We start from the raw sequence: 17,695 nt of genomic DNA on the forward strand, positions 1-17,695 counted from the left end.
ATGAAATGTTTTAGTATCACGATATTACAAAAATAAATGTTGAGATAAGAGCGTCTTTACTCAAGCAGAAAGCTGTCAATTTGCACAGATCTCTAAATAATTTCTAAAAACATTTAAATCTTGAGATCTTGTCACTAATGATCAGGTCCTTATTAAAAGCTCTTGGACAATGAACAAATCGTCAACCTATCTCACCGATTCTGTTATAGATCTCCGTCCCTCGGTAATTTTCGCGTCTCGTTCGGCGTGCGCCGGAAATATTAAGTCGGCTGTTTTACTTTGTCATCTCCGGTTCATCTCGACTGTCAACGGGGCTGCATTATGAATGCGAGGCAATTTAAAATTCATTAGAACAAGCGGGAACACTGTCGGCACCCCCTTGGCCTGTCACTTCGACCTAGCCGGAGCCAGCCTTTGCTACCGTTTTCCCAGGCTTGGAGGGGATAATTGTTCGTCACTGGAACTGCTTCGGAGGAGAACAGAGACGCGAAAGCCAATCTGCCCCCAGTCTCTCTTGTTTATTTAAATAATGCACAGGGGTGAGCCCCGGAATGGATGACTACAAAGCCCCGAGAACCGCTACAAGACTCTCTCCCTCTCTCTCTCACTTTCTCTTTCTCTCTGCTCTCTCTCTTGGAATACAGCCCCCGCGACAACCGAGCCAATCCACCTGTCACGGCCTGGAACATTAGCTACAGCAGTTTTGCGTTTCTCGCGACTTCCCCAGCTTTTTTCTCAGCCGAGGATCGTTTCGCGATACACCACCCTTTTGCCGTACTCCCTTTAGGCATCACTTTCTTCCGAGAAGCACGTAGGGAACTCTCTTCTTTTGATTTCTAGCGACTGCGTGGGCGGCTCAGGCGATTTTAGAACACGAATCTCGAGCTGCTGCGTACACAGCTATATTTATTGTATTTAGCCTACTGACACTAGACCTACCGTGCACTAAACACATCTGTAGTGTATTGATTTATAAAAATTACAAGACCGAATTTATTTAGACATTTTGTTATTCTTATAATAATTGTTGTTTGAATTATGAAATTTATTCATTCAATGACTCCTTATGACACCTTATGACTGATAATTCAATGCAATACAATACAATATAACATAATATATTGGTTTGGCAATTAAGTGATTGCAGATTTCAAATTAGAAGGAAAATTGAAAATTTTTGTTTAGAAATATAACTTTATTCAGTTAGATACTGTTCGTTCTTGTCGATGACCTTTCTCCATCGTTCTGGCAGTGTCAAAATTCCACGTTCGTAAAATTTCTGATCTTTGCTATCAAAAAACTGAATTAAATGTGATCTGGACATCATCCGCATTATTACAAATTTTACCATTTAAGGAGTTCCGTGTATGGAACGAAACAAATGGTAGTCTGAAGGCGCAAGATCAGGGTTATATGGTGGATGTGACAAAACACCCCAACCCAGTTCCAATAACTTTTGTCGAGTCGCCAAAGACGTGTTGGGCTTTGCATTATCGTCGTGGAAAACAACACCCTTACGATTTGACAATACCGGCCGCTTTTCTTGAATTGCACCGCTCAGTTTGGCGAGTTGTTGAACGTACACGTTTGAATTAATCGTTAGGTTTTGTGGCATAAGTTCAAAGTACAAAATTCCTTTATAATCCTACCAGACTGACAGCATAATCTTTTTTGACGAATCTCTGCTTTTGACGTCGTTTGGGCTGGTTCATCTTTCATCATCCAGATCTCTTCCGATTAACGTTGTTATAAACTATCCACTTTTCGTCGCCAGTAATTAGGCTTTTCAGAAATGGATCAGTTTCGTTGCGTTTCAGAAGCGAATTGCAGATGTTAATGCATTGCGTCAAATGAATTTCCCTATCACATTGACGCCGGCTTGACCCACCGGTGGATCGCATGTGTCAGACCCGTGAACGGCGTACATTTGCTTATTTTGCTTGTATTTCACAAAATAGATACTACAAAATAGGTTTATGTTATTTTGTCTGAATATTGTAAACAGATATTCAATAGTAAAAACATAGAAATTCAATGTTGTAAACTTAGGATGATTATTTAATTTTTGTAAATTTCAGGCGCCGACTCACAGAGAAAATCGTTAATATCGACGCCGGCGTCAACGTGTTAAACTGGCGAGGGATCCATAAATCGAGTTTCTTGACATAACCAAGCATTTTTAATTTTTTTCCAATGCATGTGTGCGATACATTAAGCTTCTCCGCAATATCACGTGTTGTGCTATGACGATCTGAATCGATAATGGCCTTGATATGGATCTCTTCGACTTTAACTGGACGGCCACATCGTTGAGCATTTTTCAGTGAAAAATCACCAGAACGAAATTTGGCAAACCAATTTTGACACTGCCTTTCTTTCATGGCTTCATTTCCGTATACGACACATAACTTCTTTTGTACTTGGGATGCGTTCTTGCCTTTTCGGAAGTAATACAATAAAATATATCTGAAATGCACGTCCTGTTCTTCCATTTTTAATTGGGATAAAAACAAAACTAAAACACTGATCGATATAATTTTTTTACTAAATTAAAGGTATGAGTCCAAACAGTAAGAAAAAATTATAGGTTAGATGCTTTGACTACGTTAGTAAAACAAAAGAAAGTGCAAAGTCCATCTATCGACAAAGTTCGCAATCACTTAGTTGCCAACCCAATATAATAATACTACGACAGGTTTAGTGTTAAACAACACTGAACCAAATTTTGGAATCAAATACAGGTGACACCGCCGCTAGAGGTGTGAGAAGCGACAGACCCTTTACCTGGCCAGGTCGGCCAAATATAAATCAATCTTCGGCTTCTAATTGAATTTGGACTTCGGGATTCGGTTCGTAAGCCCCCGATATCGGCGAGTTTTCCATGGAAAGAAGAGAATAATAGAGCGGGATCGGGATCCGAGGCGGGAATAGCGATGAGGAGGGGGGGGGGGGGGGAGTGCAGGATCCAGGGGTGGATCAATCGCACCTCCCGCCCGGAATAGCCTCTTCTTTATAAATGAGAGAACGAAGGGGGTGGACGTTCCGGGGATGGGACGAGTTTCGAGGCTGCAGTTTAGATATTCACCGGTTGATTACCGTCCCGATGGGGTGGGCCCACGGAAAAGGGGAATCCCCCGGAGGACGCTAACTCGACAACTGACAAATTAGCCCGCCGCCACGACGACACTTGCAAAATGGGTCGACAAGAAGATGCCCGGTTTCCGCTCGAATTTGACGCGGACCCGGCTCGATGAGATTCGAGCTTCTGCAGCCGGAGTCAATTCTCCCGCTAGACAGCCTGAACGATACGCTCACCCTTGCCGGTTATCGGTCACCCCCGACAACCCTTCGATCGGCAAACCTTGATCGATTGCTCGACCCTAATCGCCCGGCCCTTTCACGTTACTTATATTAATAACGATTTTATATCGAACTTTTGCAAAATTCTTTGCTTTGGAATTTTACAGATCGAACTGAAAAGAATTGATGATCTTTTAGATCTAGATTTTCTGGATCGTGAGTTTATAAATCCGAATTTTGTATAACAATATATTTAATAGAAGAGAGTGTTAAATACTATATTTAACGTTATACGATAATCATAAAAGATTTACGGAGCATAGGAAATTGTCACAACACTTTGTAATACTTTTCAATTAATACTGTCTTTATACAAGAGGAAACAATATGAAATGAAATAATTATAATAGTATCAGACTCGTTTATAATTTAGAGATTGTTAAAATATCAAGTATTTTACCTGCTTACAAACTCAATTTCATATGCACAAATCGCAATAAATCGCGTAAAATAGAAATACCGAAGATGAGAAAATATAATGAAAATAGCTTCGACTGGAAAGGGTTGAAAAGGTTGCTGTAGTAAGGGTGTACAAACATAAAATACTGGTACAAACTATCTGGAAAATAACATAAAAATGGAAAATAACAATAAATAACAAACATAAACTATGTGGAAGTAGAGGTTTCATGCTTCAATTTAAAAAAAAGTCATCGTCCTAGAATAACTTTTTACAGAGTTATCGTTCGTCAAATTTGGCTTATTTTTATTCAATATTTTTCTATGCTATAATTTGTTTAAGCAATATATATGAACAACAGCACCGATAAAATTCGTGTAGTCGAATATTTAGCTTTAGGGGCGAGTTTTAATTTCGCCTCGAAAAAATATGGAAGACTGCAGTGCTTGGATACGTGCGAAAGAAAGGGGTTGTCATCGGATCGATGCGCGGGGGTGGAAGTCCCAAATTCGACGTCAATTAGCGTAGCTGTCACAGATCCGCGAATCGGAATCGCGACGATTAATTTGGGGGTCTGTCGTCGACAATCGTTTAAGTTGGAAAACGATTTACACCGGTCTACCGTCGCGGCGCGGCACGAGGTTGAGGCGTGTCGAGTAAGAAGGGTGAGTTTGCATTCAGGGGGTGGCGTGGGGAAGGGGGTCGAAACCGCTCGTTTATCAGTAACCGACTCTAGTGAAAGCGACACCGAGCCTCTACGCCGCACGAATAACAATCCCCCGAACCCCCTGTGTCGGTCCGATGCGAAAAGTATTGCCCTAGCCAGCCTTTATGGTCGCCTACCAACCTCGGACATAATTTACCCTATCTCGTGCCTTTCCTTCTTTCCGCCTCTCTCTCTCCCTCCCTCCCTCTCGTTTTCTATCTTTTTTTTTTATTTTCAATTCACTTAGGACCCGACGAGAAATTTCCTGGGTTTAAAACACCCCCGAAACCGACCTACCACCCCTACCGCCCACCTCCCCCACGCACCCACGAACCGCGAACTCGAGACGTCGCCTCTGATTTCCGACGATTTCGCGTTTCAACGTTTAAACGGTAATTGCTCGAAACCCGGAGTTTTCACGGCTGTGTTTTTATTTCGATTTTTTTCGTTTGCTGTTAAGGGAGGGACGGAAGTTGGACGATACCGTCGAGAGAATTGAGCGCGATTCTCATTTAATAAAGGAGAGCGGTGTCGGCTAACTTTCCGGAGATGCGGATCGACCTGGTCGGACTATATTCGAGCACCGAGCCGGGTAACATAATATTCTAAATACTACTTCTTACGGTCTGTCTTTTGGAAGCTCGGCAGAAACATTTTTATTCCCTTCAGTACCCGGTGCTTCTGAATTAATGAAGAAAAATATCTGCGCCATTCTAGTGTTTCTGCATCAGCGAAGAAAAATGTGCATGGGGATGTAACCTTACTGCATTGAAGAATAAAAATATGTCTACGATTCTAGCGTTCCTGTGTCATCGAACGAAAGTCCTGGGTTTTTCCCGAGGCTCGCGTGAGCGTCGGCGTACCGCTTGGGTGGTCAGGAGTACCTTTTTACCTGACATACAAATTGTTTTCATCGGCATGGTGTTTCGCTGTTGTTACGCCGTAACAAATATGGACATTACCAAATAAATTATGCAAATTACCAAATAAAGATATGTATGTATATGGCTTCAGCATCTAGAAATTATCAAATAAAAATATATACGCATTATCAGTCTAGATAAATTGACAAATGAAATTACGTAGGTCCATGAAAATCCATAGTGTACGAGTCTCGTTGTACAAATGCAATCTAAATCACCCTTTGATATTCACGATGCACACTATCTACATAAAGAAATACACCTATTTTTGTCGTTATAAGAACACTCCATCCTTATTACAAAAGTCACTAAACAGAAACGTGGGCATGAGATTAACCCTTCGCAGTCGAAGCCATTTTAATTGGACATCAAGAATATTTGTTCAGGCTTAGTGTTTCCATTTTATATAATCTAGAGCATTATATACATTGTAGATTTGAATTTTATAATTCGTGCGACAGTTAACAGTTCTTAACAATATTCCAAATATAAGTAAATTTGATAAAAATGATTTCGAAACGTAACATTATCATATCTAGCGGCGCCTTATATGTAGTCCCCACTCGACCGCAAAGTGTTAATAGTTTCCCAATTATCAAAGCGATCTTAAATAGTTGAAAAACACCCGGTTTATCGTTTACATTAGTGCATCGGAATCGAATTAATGCACAATGCGTCTCAAAAAGAATCAAGAACCTAGATTAACCGTGGTATCAAGTTGTCAAAGATAAGAAATCGAGGACACGAGAGTGGCCGAAGGTAGAAGCTCACGTATCTTCGAAGACCTCCAGGGAACGATGTCTCAAACGACCACGAGGGAACCACGGCGTAACGCACCTGCAACAAAATTCCATGTCCGTGCAAATGTATCGACCCCCATGGTGCGGGGGTGGCCGGCTCTGCGACTCGTACGTGGGCGACGCTTGCGGCACGCGTGTGCCACTGGGACGATAAGTTTGTCATAGCCAATTTATACAATTGGCATGGCGGCCTCCTCCGGTATTTGCCACTGGGGACCCACGAATTTATGGCTAATGTCCCACCCTCTCTCGGCCCGCCGTATGTCTCTCGGCTGGTCCGTGAAAAAATAACCGCCATTTACGCGTGGGAATGATGGGACGTCGTGACCGTTCGTCCTCGCGATGATTCAAACCGAGAAGCGATACCTGTGAACCTCGATTTTCGAGTCCTGAGTAATTACCGCGTCATCTGTATTCCTTGGTATTGTCCAAGATCGCTTGCTGTCTATCGAGTAACTGCACGAGTGCTTTGTATTGTCTATTTTAATATTTTTATTCTAATTTATTAATGCACTTTATATGTATTTAATGAAATTTTTGTGTCCCGAAAAGTATTATTTCTGTGGCTACCCCCGGATAACGAATGTAAACCCGGAGGAACATGAGTTGTAAAATAAACGAATAATTATCTATTTTGCAAATTGACGCTCGATCAAATCTTTTGCATTATAGGGGTGGGTAACCCTAATCGTACTACGTACAACATTTATTGATGTGTTAATAATGTAACTACTAAACACTAAACGTGATTAATGAATATACTTTTATAACATTAACAAAACAAGGATTCATTTAACCTCTTCATCGATGAATTTTCATAGTAAAGAACAATCTATTTAATCGTTTCTTTTTCATTTATCATACATCTCATTTCATTCGATGGGATTTTGTTCGTATTGCTATGGGATTCTGTACCGGATAATTTTTCAACTGATTCTTATTTTCGTAATACCTATAATATACATAACTTTAGGTAAACTAAACGTACACATACATGGCCAACGGCTTGAAGAGGTTTAATTTTCTAGGGGTTTTATTATAACAAATGATTGAGTGAAGAAGTTCATATAAAAATTTATCACAAAACTATTTGTATAATATCAGGGATTACAAACGAAAGAATTGAAAACCAGTTATTTTGATTGGTTTGATAGTTCTAGCGTTAATTAATTGGTGTGATTCGCGAATTTTGTAATCAGTAATATCAGTAAGTTGACTTGTCTCTGATATTATTAGTATTAAGCTGTTGCCACAGATTAATAAATAATAAATAAACTACGTATCTAATTATAACTAATTATATCTATTTAGACCGTTGAAACAACTTACCTAATTATACCTAATTATAAAAATGTGGGCTATAAAAACTATCCACCTAATTATAACTAATTATATCTGTTTAGATTATTGAAGCTATCTATCTAATTACAAATAATTATAACTATTTTGACTATTACAATTACGTACCTTCTTATACCTAATTATAAGTGTTTAGACCATTGAAATTACCTATGTACCTAATTATAACTAATTATTTAAAACATTACACATAAAATTTAGGGAAGACATCACGACGTTCGAAGATGTTGCCCACTCCTCCCTGTCTCGAGAAGAATGCAGTTTATGAGGCATTGTAATCACAGAGACCGCGGCGAAAACAAGCGCCTTACATGTCGGAGGTCGCGAAAAGGATTACAGGCGAATGAATGGTCGGTTGGCCAGGAGAAAAATAAATGTGTTACGTGTGATCAGATCTCCCGAAGGAGATATCCAAGGGCGGTTCGTGATGTCGCATGCGAATGGCCATGGCGATTCGGGCCACGTACCGCTGCTAACCGTTAATAAAAGCTTAAAGGACATTATCGTAAGCATTCGTCGGGACATTAAAAAGCGCACGTGCCGCTAACGGCGAGCCCTCGATGCAATTTTAAACAGCTATTTCCGGCCGCTGCCACCTACCGTCCTCGGTGACACATGTCTCCGATGTTGTTACACGGATCCGAGGGATCCGCCCGGCTGAATACCAATCGCGAGGGGATCATGCGGCAAGGGTGAAGCGACTCTGACCCGGGGACGTGTCCTTCGTGCAATCAAAACAAACACTGCTGCGAGTCCGATATTCAACGGGGTTTACTCTCTTCTTGCCCCTTCATTAACCCTACGGACACTTGTTTGCCTGGCTAATCATTTAGCCAAGACCCCCTTCTAAATTGAAGATACCTTTATGGTATTAAAAACTGCCTCGGAATTTTGGTAACGCTGATCTAGTCGCATATATTCATTCGCGGCGTCTTTGACCTAGAGTTCGACAATATTTTATTCTAGTGATGGATAGGGGTAATTAACGAATAATATTTTATTGACACTATCGAATGTATATACATATATAATCGAATAAAAATTAATGTAGATTAATAATAATTGACGTAGATTTAGTTTAATAAAATTTTATTCGAATAGGAATTCATTTATCAAATGAATCAAATAGTCGACATAATATTCGATGACAAGAATTATAAGAATAATTATTTTAAATAAATATTTACTTGTGACGATTCGAACAATATTTAACTCTACTTTCATCTTTCATAAATCTTGTTTTAAAAATATTTTCCTCGGAGAACAATATTACTATGAAATTTAATGAGAAAAATGTATAATATATCTTGATCTTTTGTTATGTCAATTATTGCTCCAGATGCTGCTATTTAGATCACTGAAATTACCTACCTAATTATAACTAATTATAGTTATTTAGATCACTGAAATTACCTATCTAATAATATCTAATTAAAAATGTTTAGACTATTGAAACTATCTACCTAATTATAACTAATTATTATATACAGGATCAAATAAATAATAAAGGGTTAACGAAGTGTTACAGTATGGCAACAGTTACATCATGAATCATTTTTCTACAACTTATATCAACTAAGCTTTTATTATATGCAGAAACCAAGCTTTTATTATAATTACAATTAAACTATTTATAATTAATAATTATAAAAATTCTAAAGCAGATCCACAAATAAAATAAAATTGACTGAGTGGAATCGAGCATTGTATTGAAATGTGAATTGACAAGTATCGCAAAAACTTGGAAAATAGTCGCATAAATCATGAATGGGACACGGAACGCAATTGGCGACTATGGCAATAAAGTTTCGCGAAAACAATAGTCTCGGGGGTGGCGGAGCGGAAAGAATGTGTGCGCAACGAGTCCGGCGAGGGAGGTGTAGCGTGTTTAGTGGTTTCGGATCAATAGGGAGGCGATCCGAAAGAGAAAAGAGAAGTGTCCATTATGGCATTAAGCGCGCGAGAGGGTCTCCGGTCTCATGGGGAGAAAAGTTTTGGCAATGATTAACCGAAGTCCCGGAGTCCGGCGGTTTTCGACGGCCTTCGATGAGTCGACGCCGATGGAACTCGCCTCGCTTGATTTACAGAGAATAATTATGTCCCGACGGCAACTTCTCGTCGCGGAACTTCGCTGCCGGGGTGCTCGATCAGATTCCGTGAGCCGTGATACGTCAACCTGATATTTCATTTTCGTTGACAGACGAAGGAACGATCCGGATTTCTGACGAATCTCTCTATACTTCTAGATTCACCAATCAGCCATTATCTTCTTCGAAGATGATATTAAATATTAGTATTAATTATTATTAAATATTAGTATATTGTTATTATATATTAGTATATTGTTATCATAATCAGTATATTAATTTTTTTATTTATTTCAATTTAGGATATTGTATGGTTATAAACATGGCAGGCAGTAACTCTAAGTTTACAAAATTGATTAATTCTCATAATCTGTGACAATATATGAAAATTTTTCTGCGTCATTAGTATAATATGTCTCTCGTTTTTCCTTGTATCAATCTTTTGGATAATATTCTCGATAGGATATTAATACCATTGATTTGTTTATCGATAATTTCAATTAATTTTTTAATTTATTTCTATGTCTAGTTTATATTTGATTTATGCAATATTATAGAAATTATTCCAGCTTTCTTTTCCATTATCATTTGCAAGTTTATTTTTATTTCCATTATCATTTTAATGTTATTATTACGTAGAATTTCTGTAGAAAAATTAGAAGGAAAATATAAAAATATCAGCTGTACAATATCATCAGAAATTAGGATATTTATTTTGTGATTATTTTCTACATAGCGATAATAATTTCATTATTATTTTATTATTATTACTACTATGTTGAATTTCTGTAGAAAAATTAAAGGGACAACTGACCCGTTAATACTAAATAAGTTAAATTGGTTGGAGAACGAAGGAAAATCATTTCTATTCGAGAGAAGGTTAATATTAAACAGCTCCATTAAAGGATTCAAATTAAAATTAAAATATTTGTCGAATTGATCGCCGGGTGGTAGCTCGCGCTCGATTTCGAAAGGAGAAGCGAATGGAGAAAACAGCGAAACGGCGGAGGAAAATCAGACAGTCTGTCGAACCTGTCAACAAACCCTGAAAAGATCAATCGAGCCAGGAATATCAGGAAACTCTGTCTGCTACGTCCGGCCTGCCAACAAAATTCGCCCAGTATCTACAGTCCTCCATAATTTTTCCATCTACACGCGGACGCCATGCTGAGGGGACATTTCGGCTCGGTGGAACTCGTACGGGGTCTCCTCAACCCTCTGTGCCGAAGGAATTTGACTGCAAGTCTGTCAACATGATTTTTCATACAAATTTCCCTTATCAAATATTATTCGATTCACCAAATTTTATCTCGTAAACGAATCAACATTGAGATTTATTGCTGTTCTTATATTATTTCTGATACCGTAAGTAACTCGACGTGAACGCGTCATAATGAAATTTATGGGGTTAGTTCCTTAACTCGGACCAGTTGTTATTATCGTACTTCTATTTTGTTCTAAAGAATATCTTTCTGTCGGTATTTATGCAAAATTATAATATATCACATGTTTTGTGAAAGTTGTTCATCGATTATTTTTGATTCGCTGTTCATTCTGTGCATAATTAAAATAAAATAGAAGAAAGAATATTCCGCCAAATTCGATTTGAATTGAAGATGCATTGAATGTCTCCGGTATGATTATACCAAGTTATAAACAAATGTAATTTCCGCAGCATCGGTGCGATGTACGGACGACAGCGATAGAAAGAAGGTAGAGGGTGTATTTTCCTGGCTTAAGGACATCTTCAAGTCAGGTAAGTAAGATTCCTCGGCCGACCACCGTCTGCTCTGATCAACAGCGATTAATAACGAGTCTAGTTAATAACGAGAACTTGTCCACGGTTCGATGAATGAAATCCATTGTGCGATCCACGAGCGAATAAACCAGCGCTAATGTAACGCTTTATAGACATTTGGGCCCGAAGAGCCCAAAAATCGATAGATTTCCAAATCAAAGACGCTTCTGAGTTTACATCGTGATAGTTCCCCCATAATATTGTGATAGTTGCTCGTCCCCAGAGGTAGCCAACATAGGTGTGAGGGACTTTGAAATGAACTGTTCGACAGAATCCGTTGGGTACTTTGGACGGTATTCGAGTCCTTTGAGTCGCAGCTTTCCGTTGGTGGCAAACAAGATGGGCATGCAAGTCCGGGGGGTGGCGGATTGTTCGCCTAGGAACACGAAGCCACCCATCAGGGAGCCAAACATGCCAGAGAAACAGGAGAGGAAAGAAGAGAAGGAAAAGAAAAAGAAGAAAAAGAAGCCGGTGATGCGCGTGGATGGCACAGAGAGTTTCCCGGATGTCGTTAACGTGGAGGGAGGGCCGCATCTTCAGGATACCCAAGGTGTCAACTACAGGTACCAATGGGGCATCAAGATTCCGGAGGAACCTAAAAGCCAAGCGACTCAGGCTGTAAACAGGGAACAGATCTGGGGCAAAGGTTTGTACTCGACTGCTTTTACTTGACTTTTTGCTGTTAGACTGAATCCAAATTTTTCATGTTCTTATTTTCTATTAAGAAAGCGATGTTGTATATAGAGTGAGGTGCAAAATGGAGTTAACAATTTTAACGCTTCGTGGTTGTATTAAATTTGTACATGGATGTCATGCTGGTTGGAATTAATTTTCATCGAATGAATAGTGATGCTTGATATGCAAGACTAAGTAGGAAAAGTGAAATTTATTAATTGTTTTTTAAAGTTTAGGTATATGTCAATTTCGCCACCTACTGTGTTTTATATTTTATTATACAGAGTGAATCTGGTAACGCAACGACATCAAAAGGCTTATCAAATAGTGGGTGTATACAAAAATATTGTGAATAAAAGCTGCACATTGTATAGATAAGACACCTTGGATAGTACTGTAATCAGTTTTATGTTATTTTGCTTTTTTATCATGAATGATAATGAATGATGTTTTGTATTTCTCCTTTAATTCGGATAAATCATTAAATTCTACATAAAAAAGTACAATACCATATACGATCTAAAATAAGTAGTTATTAATACATTAACAAAAACAAATTATGTTGTATCAGATGACAATTTTGTTTCTAAACAATTGGTCACTCCTGATCATTTCTTGTTAATATTTTAGTAACTATTTATTGCTTTTATTTTAATAGTTTTTATTTTAATAGTCAGTTTAGCGTAACTGTTTATGTGGTACTCATAGTACCACACATACAGTCTGAAAGGCTTAACAGTACATAAAGAAAGACAGAGCTGTATAGCAATTAACACGCATTTTCGAATTGCCCTCGGCATTGAATCCATTTCGAATTCCACCGCAATCGTTTCATTCAGTATGCGACATCAACCTCGGAAACTCAAGTGGTCTCGTCACGGCGATGAGCAGCTCGGACAAGGAGGAACCCACCGTGAAGTCGAAGTTAGAAACTCGGTCGAACCAGCCGATAGGACCTGGTATAGCGGAAGACACGAAAATAGTAGGACCGGCGGACAACTTGGAAGCCGAACAGAAGGCCCGGAAGATGGAAGCGACTTCGACGAAAGAGGATTCGCCGGGCGATGAGGATTACAACATCCCCGTGGGGACCGACTTCGACGCGGAGATCTCAGCCTGGAAGGACCTAGTCCTGAAGTCCAAGGTGCCCATAGACACCACCAGGAAGGACGACTTCGTGCCGGCGACTGAGTCGCTCGATTTGCTGAGCATTCGTCCGGAGCCACCGGAGCCAAAGTTGGACGTCCAAGCGGTACCAACGGTTAACCCTGAGATCCTGAAGGAAGAAGAGGTTGAAGGTGACAATACGAAGGAGTTAAAGACTCCTATGAAGAAGACGGAAGGGAAGCGGACTGGAGACATCCAGAAGATAGACAGCAAGAAGCTGCACATGCTGCATTCGCCACGTTTCGAACGGTTTGAGGACAATTACTGCTCCGAAGTTAGGTCTAAAGGTTCGACGACGTTGTCAACTATGAGCAGACTGGGAAAGGTCAATATTGTGACCTTCTCGACCAGCTCCGATGGTGACTGGTCCGAGACTGAGAGAATCAAGGATGCTAAGCCGCCGGAAGCTTCTGTAGCTACGGAGAGAGCTAGTTCTGGCACTGCAGAGGCGAAGACAGCCGAGAACGCGCAGGAAGCTGCGAGTCAGGACCAGATGCAGCCTCCGCAGTATCAGTCTCGTCAGATAGATGCCGATGCAGATTTTGCAGACAGTCTGAACGCTATTGCGGAAAGAGAGATGGAAATCTCTTTGCAAAGAACGTATCAGGATCCGGAGATGCAGGACATTTCGATAAACCTCCGCGAGAGGAAGGATTCGAGGTCGCTGGAGTCTGAGGATCCTTATTACCAGCATGCTAATAACTACACGCAGTACGAAGACGATTATGTGGCTGGGTACGAGACCATACCTATGGAAACAGCGCCAGGTGAGTTCTACTGAATTTTGCGAAACAATTCTGTGACTCCGAAGAACACTGCTGGCTACATTTCACTCAGAATACATATTATCGTTCAAAGTTCTTATTAATAATGGTTCGCACTAGTAGCGTTTCAAATTGCATAATGTTTTCAGTCTCTGTTTTCACGATGCTTTTTATGATCAGTGAAAGTTTAATATGCTACTGTCCAATTAATGCGTTAACTGGTGTTTTTTGAAATTTCTTTATTTGTTTAATTATTTATGAAATACGAAACAAAAAGATAATATTAGTATTAATAGAGAATCAGTGAAGCAGTAAATTCTAGATAAATATTTGGCTGGCAATTAATTGATTGGGGATTTTAGTTAAGAGGAGAGATATAGAAGTTTTGCTTCGAAATATAATTTTAGTCGATTAGTCAAACTAATTTCGCTACTGTCTTTTTTCAAAGTTTTATTCCCATATGCGGCATATAAATTCTTGCGTGCTTGCGGTGCGCTCTTGCCTTTTGGAAATAATAGAATAAGACATGCCTGAAATGCGATAAAAATGACACTAAATAACTTATCGTTACTATGTTTTTATTAAATTAAAGGTAAAAAACAAACATCGAGAAAACAATGTAGGCCAGGTGCTTTGATCCTGCCTTTTTGGAAATAACAATAAAATGTGTCTGAAATGCGCGTCTTTTTCCGCCACCTTCAAACTAGGATAAAAACGAAACTAGGTAACTTATCGATACAATGTTTTCAATACATCAGAGGTGGAAGTCCAAACAACAAGAAAACAATTTTAGTTTAGGTGCGTTGAACCCGTTAACAAAAGAAAAAAATATGATAGAACCATCTATTGACAAAATCCGCAATCGCTTAGTTGCCAACTCAATAGTTTATATAAACTCTTTTTGAATTTTGTGATATTGGCTGCAAACATGTCTACTTTGTTGCTGTTGTGATTAACAATTTGAAAGGTCCTGTGACAAGGATCAATTCCACTAAATCTCGATTAACACGTTCCATGCCACGTGTATCATCGATGGTACACGCTTACATGTTCATTTAGATCGCTAAGAAGATAGTTTACAACAAATTTAGAATTAATTTCCACCACAAGAATGGGTTATATAAGTCAGTTTTATTGTTATGTATACGATAATTAATATTATATTAATATTAATATATTAATAATTACATATAATATACTAACATATAATATACTAATTATTAATATTATATTAATATTAATATATTAATAATTACATATAATATACTAACGTTTAGTAAAATATCAAATAGCCAGTGTAAAGAGTCGAGTAAAAACAGCTCTGCACGGAACGTGTTAACAGATTGAGGTTTTAACTGGCAATGCTGACCTAGAAAATCGGGAATATCAAGGTCAGACTTGCTGCGGTTTTCCTTATTTTTCCTTATAATGATCTGGTCGACGCGGTGGACAATTACTTTTCAGAGAAAACCGTGAAGGGAGAACAGAAGAAGGCGCAAGAACCCACAGAATGGTCGGAGAACGCTTACGAGAAGGAAACCGATGAGCCTCCAGCCATGGATGATAACTACATCAACGACGGCGAATACGTTAGAGTGCCAGGGGACCCTTATCCTTACAGTAAGCAGTACTTCGAGAAATGGAGAAAGGCCGTGCACGAGCTCGACATTCGCCCAACGATTGAACCGGAGAAACCAGAGATAAAACCAGAAGCTCCAATTGGTGACGCGAGGACCATGAAGGTTGAGATTGTGCCACCTACCAGGAACGTGTCCCACGATGCTGTGCAAAACCGGAACCTGTCTCGAGGCAAAGGTACGCCCGACTAGAGCGGTAGGTGTCAGCCCGCCAAGCCATAGATATAATGTTTTCAAACGATAAACTTATGGAGCCGAAAATTCAGACATCCAATCGAATCAGTTTCCTTTTGTATTGTCCTCTGTCCCTCGTTTGACAAAATAGAAATATAATCATTCATTCGTTATCACTTTCGTGTTTATTGAGACCCGAGAATGTTAAAATTATTTATTATCGATTACGACGATTTATCAGATTAAAAATTAGATGCATGTCTGGTTAAAATAAGTTTTCTACTGGAATGCCGGAGGAAACTGGACTCATAATTAACCCTTTCGCTACGGGTGTCGGCTATAATCGGCATATAATACTATATAGTATAGATATGTATAACACAATATAATACAATGCAACACAACAAGACATTACACAGTAGAATGCAATACAATAGAATATAATGTAATAAAAGACTATAAAAGCCTCATTCCGTAACGTCACTCCAGCGGTGCGGTCTGCCGTAACGAAAGCGTTAAGTAAATGCATATCAATGTTTTTCTATTTTTGGCAAACAGTATTCGATAAAAACGAAATAAAATTCTCGATTAATTTCTCTGCTGGCAGTGCAGTGTTTCCAAAATATTTTCATTAACGATGAAAATACAGATATGGAGGCATTGAAAAGTGTTCGTATATTTTTCATCCTATTATTTTAGTAATACCATTGACGCACGCAACTACCGCGTACAATATGCAACACTATTTTTCGTTTTTAATATACATCCAATTAATTCCTTGAATAATCCAATCGAGCATTTTCTGCCCGAAATAGTACCGCCGATCCTCGTTAAACTTTCTCCAATGCATATCGATTTTTGCAAAAATACCGTTCCGATAAGGCAGCCAATATAATCTGACTATGTTTCCAGCAAGCGGAACCAGACATCTGAGATCCAAGACTGAGAAACGCGTGAGGAAGCTGAGCAGGTTCTCTGTGTCATCTTTGGAACGACGTCTGATCCCTGAAAGCCTGCGTCGCGACGCTCCAGAAAAATACGTGCTAATGCCTCGAACAACTGCGATGTCCTGGTCGAGCAGAACAATGGGGGATGACACAGTGGACGAGTGGCTATCGAAAGGACAGGTGCTGCGGCGAATCCATCAATCGACTCGCCGCCGGCAGCCTTTGTGACTTCCTGGTGAGTCCAAGAACAGAGCAAGAGCATAAGGTTATCATAAATCCTTGCGGATTTATTGAATTTGTTACTCTGACTTGGAAAGGCGTCTCTTAAATCATCCGTCACCATTCCAATCAATTGCAATCTTCCAAAAATTGTAACGAATCGAGTCGTTTAATTTAACCCTTAATTGCACTCACAAATACTACTACAGTTATTGTTTCAGTAAATATTGCATATTTTGAAACTAGTAAATACAAATAGATTAGTCGAAAGAGAATTAAAATATGTACATTAACGCATACGAACAATTTATTTAAAGTTGCGTGGAGTTAAGGGTTGATTTTTAAAAAGCTATTTGATTTTACAGTTCAACTATTCCATCACTCATGCGCGACGAAATAACTTGCTCAAATTCAAGAATCAATTATTATGCTGCCATTTGTCATTTTATGCTGCGAAATTATTATGCTCTACTTTCATTTGCACTTTATTTTCACTTTTATTTTCAGTTTTTCTATCGTATCGGGTTGTTGCAAAAGTAATTTCCGTTTTCCAAATAGACAGCTTAGAAAAATACCGAAATGACTTGTGCAACACGCAATAAAACTCGACGTTCCAATTTGAATTTGACTAAATGAAATATTTCTGGCGTGGCAGCCAAAGCGTCGAGGAGTGTACGGA

The 17,695-nt window shown here is 39.0% G+C and overlaps 1 protein-coding gene across 1 annotated transcript; it reads left to right on the forward strand.

Annotated features, from left to right (window-relative positions):
- The first annotated feature begins 10,799 nt into the window (after positions 1–10,799).
- Positions 10,800–17,025, forward strand: LOC144478480 (uncharacterized). The gene is made up of 6 exons (XM_078196400.1): positions 10,800–10,878; positions 11,311–11,391; positions 11,705–12,079; positions 12,948–14,042; positions 15,504–15,854; positions 16,763–17,025. The coding sequence occupies exons 1-6, from the start codon at positions 10,800–10,802 to the stop codon at positions 17,023–17,025; spliced, it is 2,244 nt and encodes a 747-aa protein (XP_078052526.1).
- Positions 17,026–17,695: the final 670 nt, after the last annotated feature.

This window comes from Augochlora pura, chromosome 2, assembly GCF_028453695.1.
Source record: "Augochlora pura isolate Apur16 chromosome 2, APUR_v2.2.1, whole genome shotgun sequence".
Classification (NCBI taxonomy): domain Eukaryota; kingdom Metazoa; phylum Arthropoda; class Insecta; order Hymenoptera; family Halictidae; genus Augochlora; species Augochlora pura.

Coding starts and splice junctions, on each gene's coding strand:
- LOC144478480 (XM_078196400.1), top strand. CDS start 10,800: ATGCTGAGGGGACATTTCGGCTCGGTGGAACTCGTACGGGGTCTCCTC. Junction 11,392..11,704: donor TAAGGACATCTTCAAGTCAG/GTAAGTAAGATT, acceptor ACTGTTCGACAG/AATCCGTTGGGTACTTTGGA. Junction 12,080..12,947: donor GGAACAGATCTGGGGCAAAG/GTTTGTACTCGA, acceptor CGTTTCATTCAG/TATGCGACATCAACCTCGGA.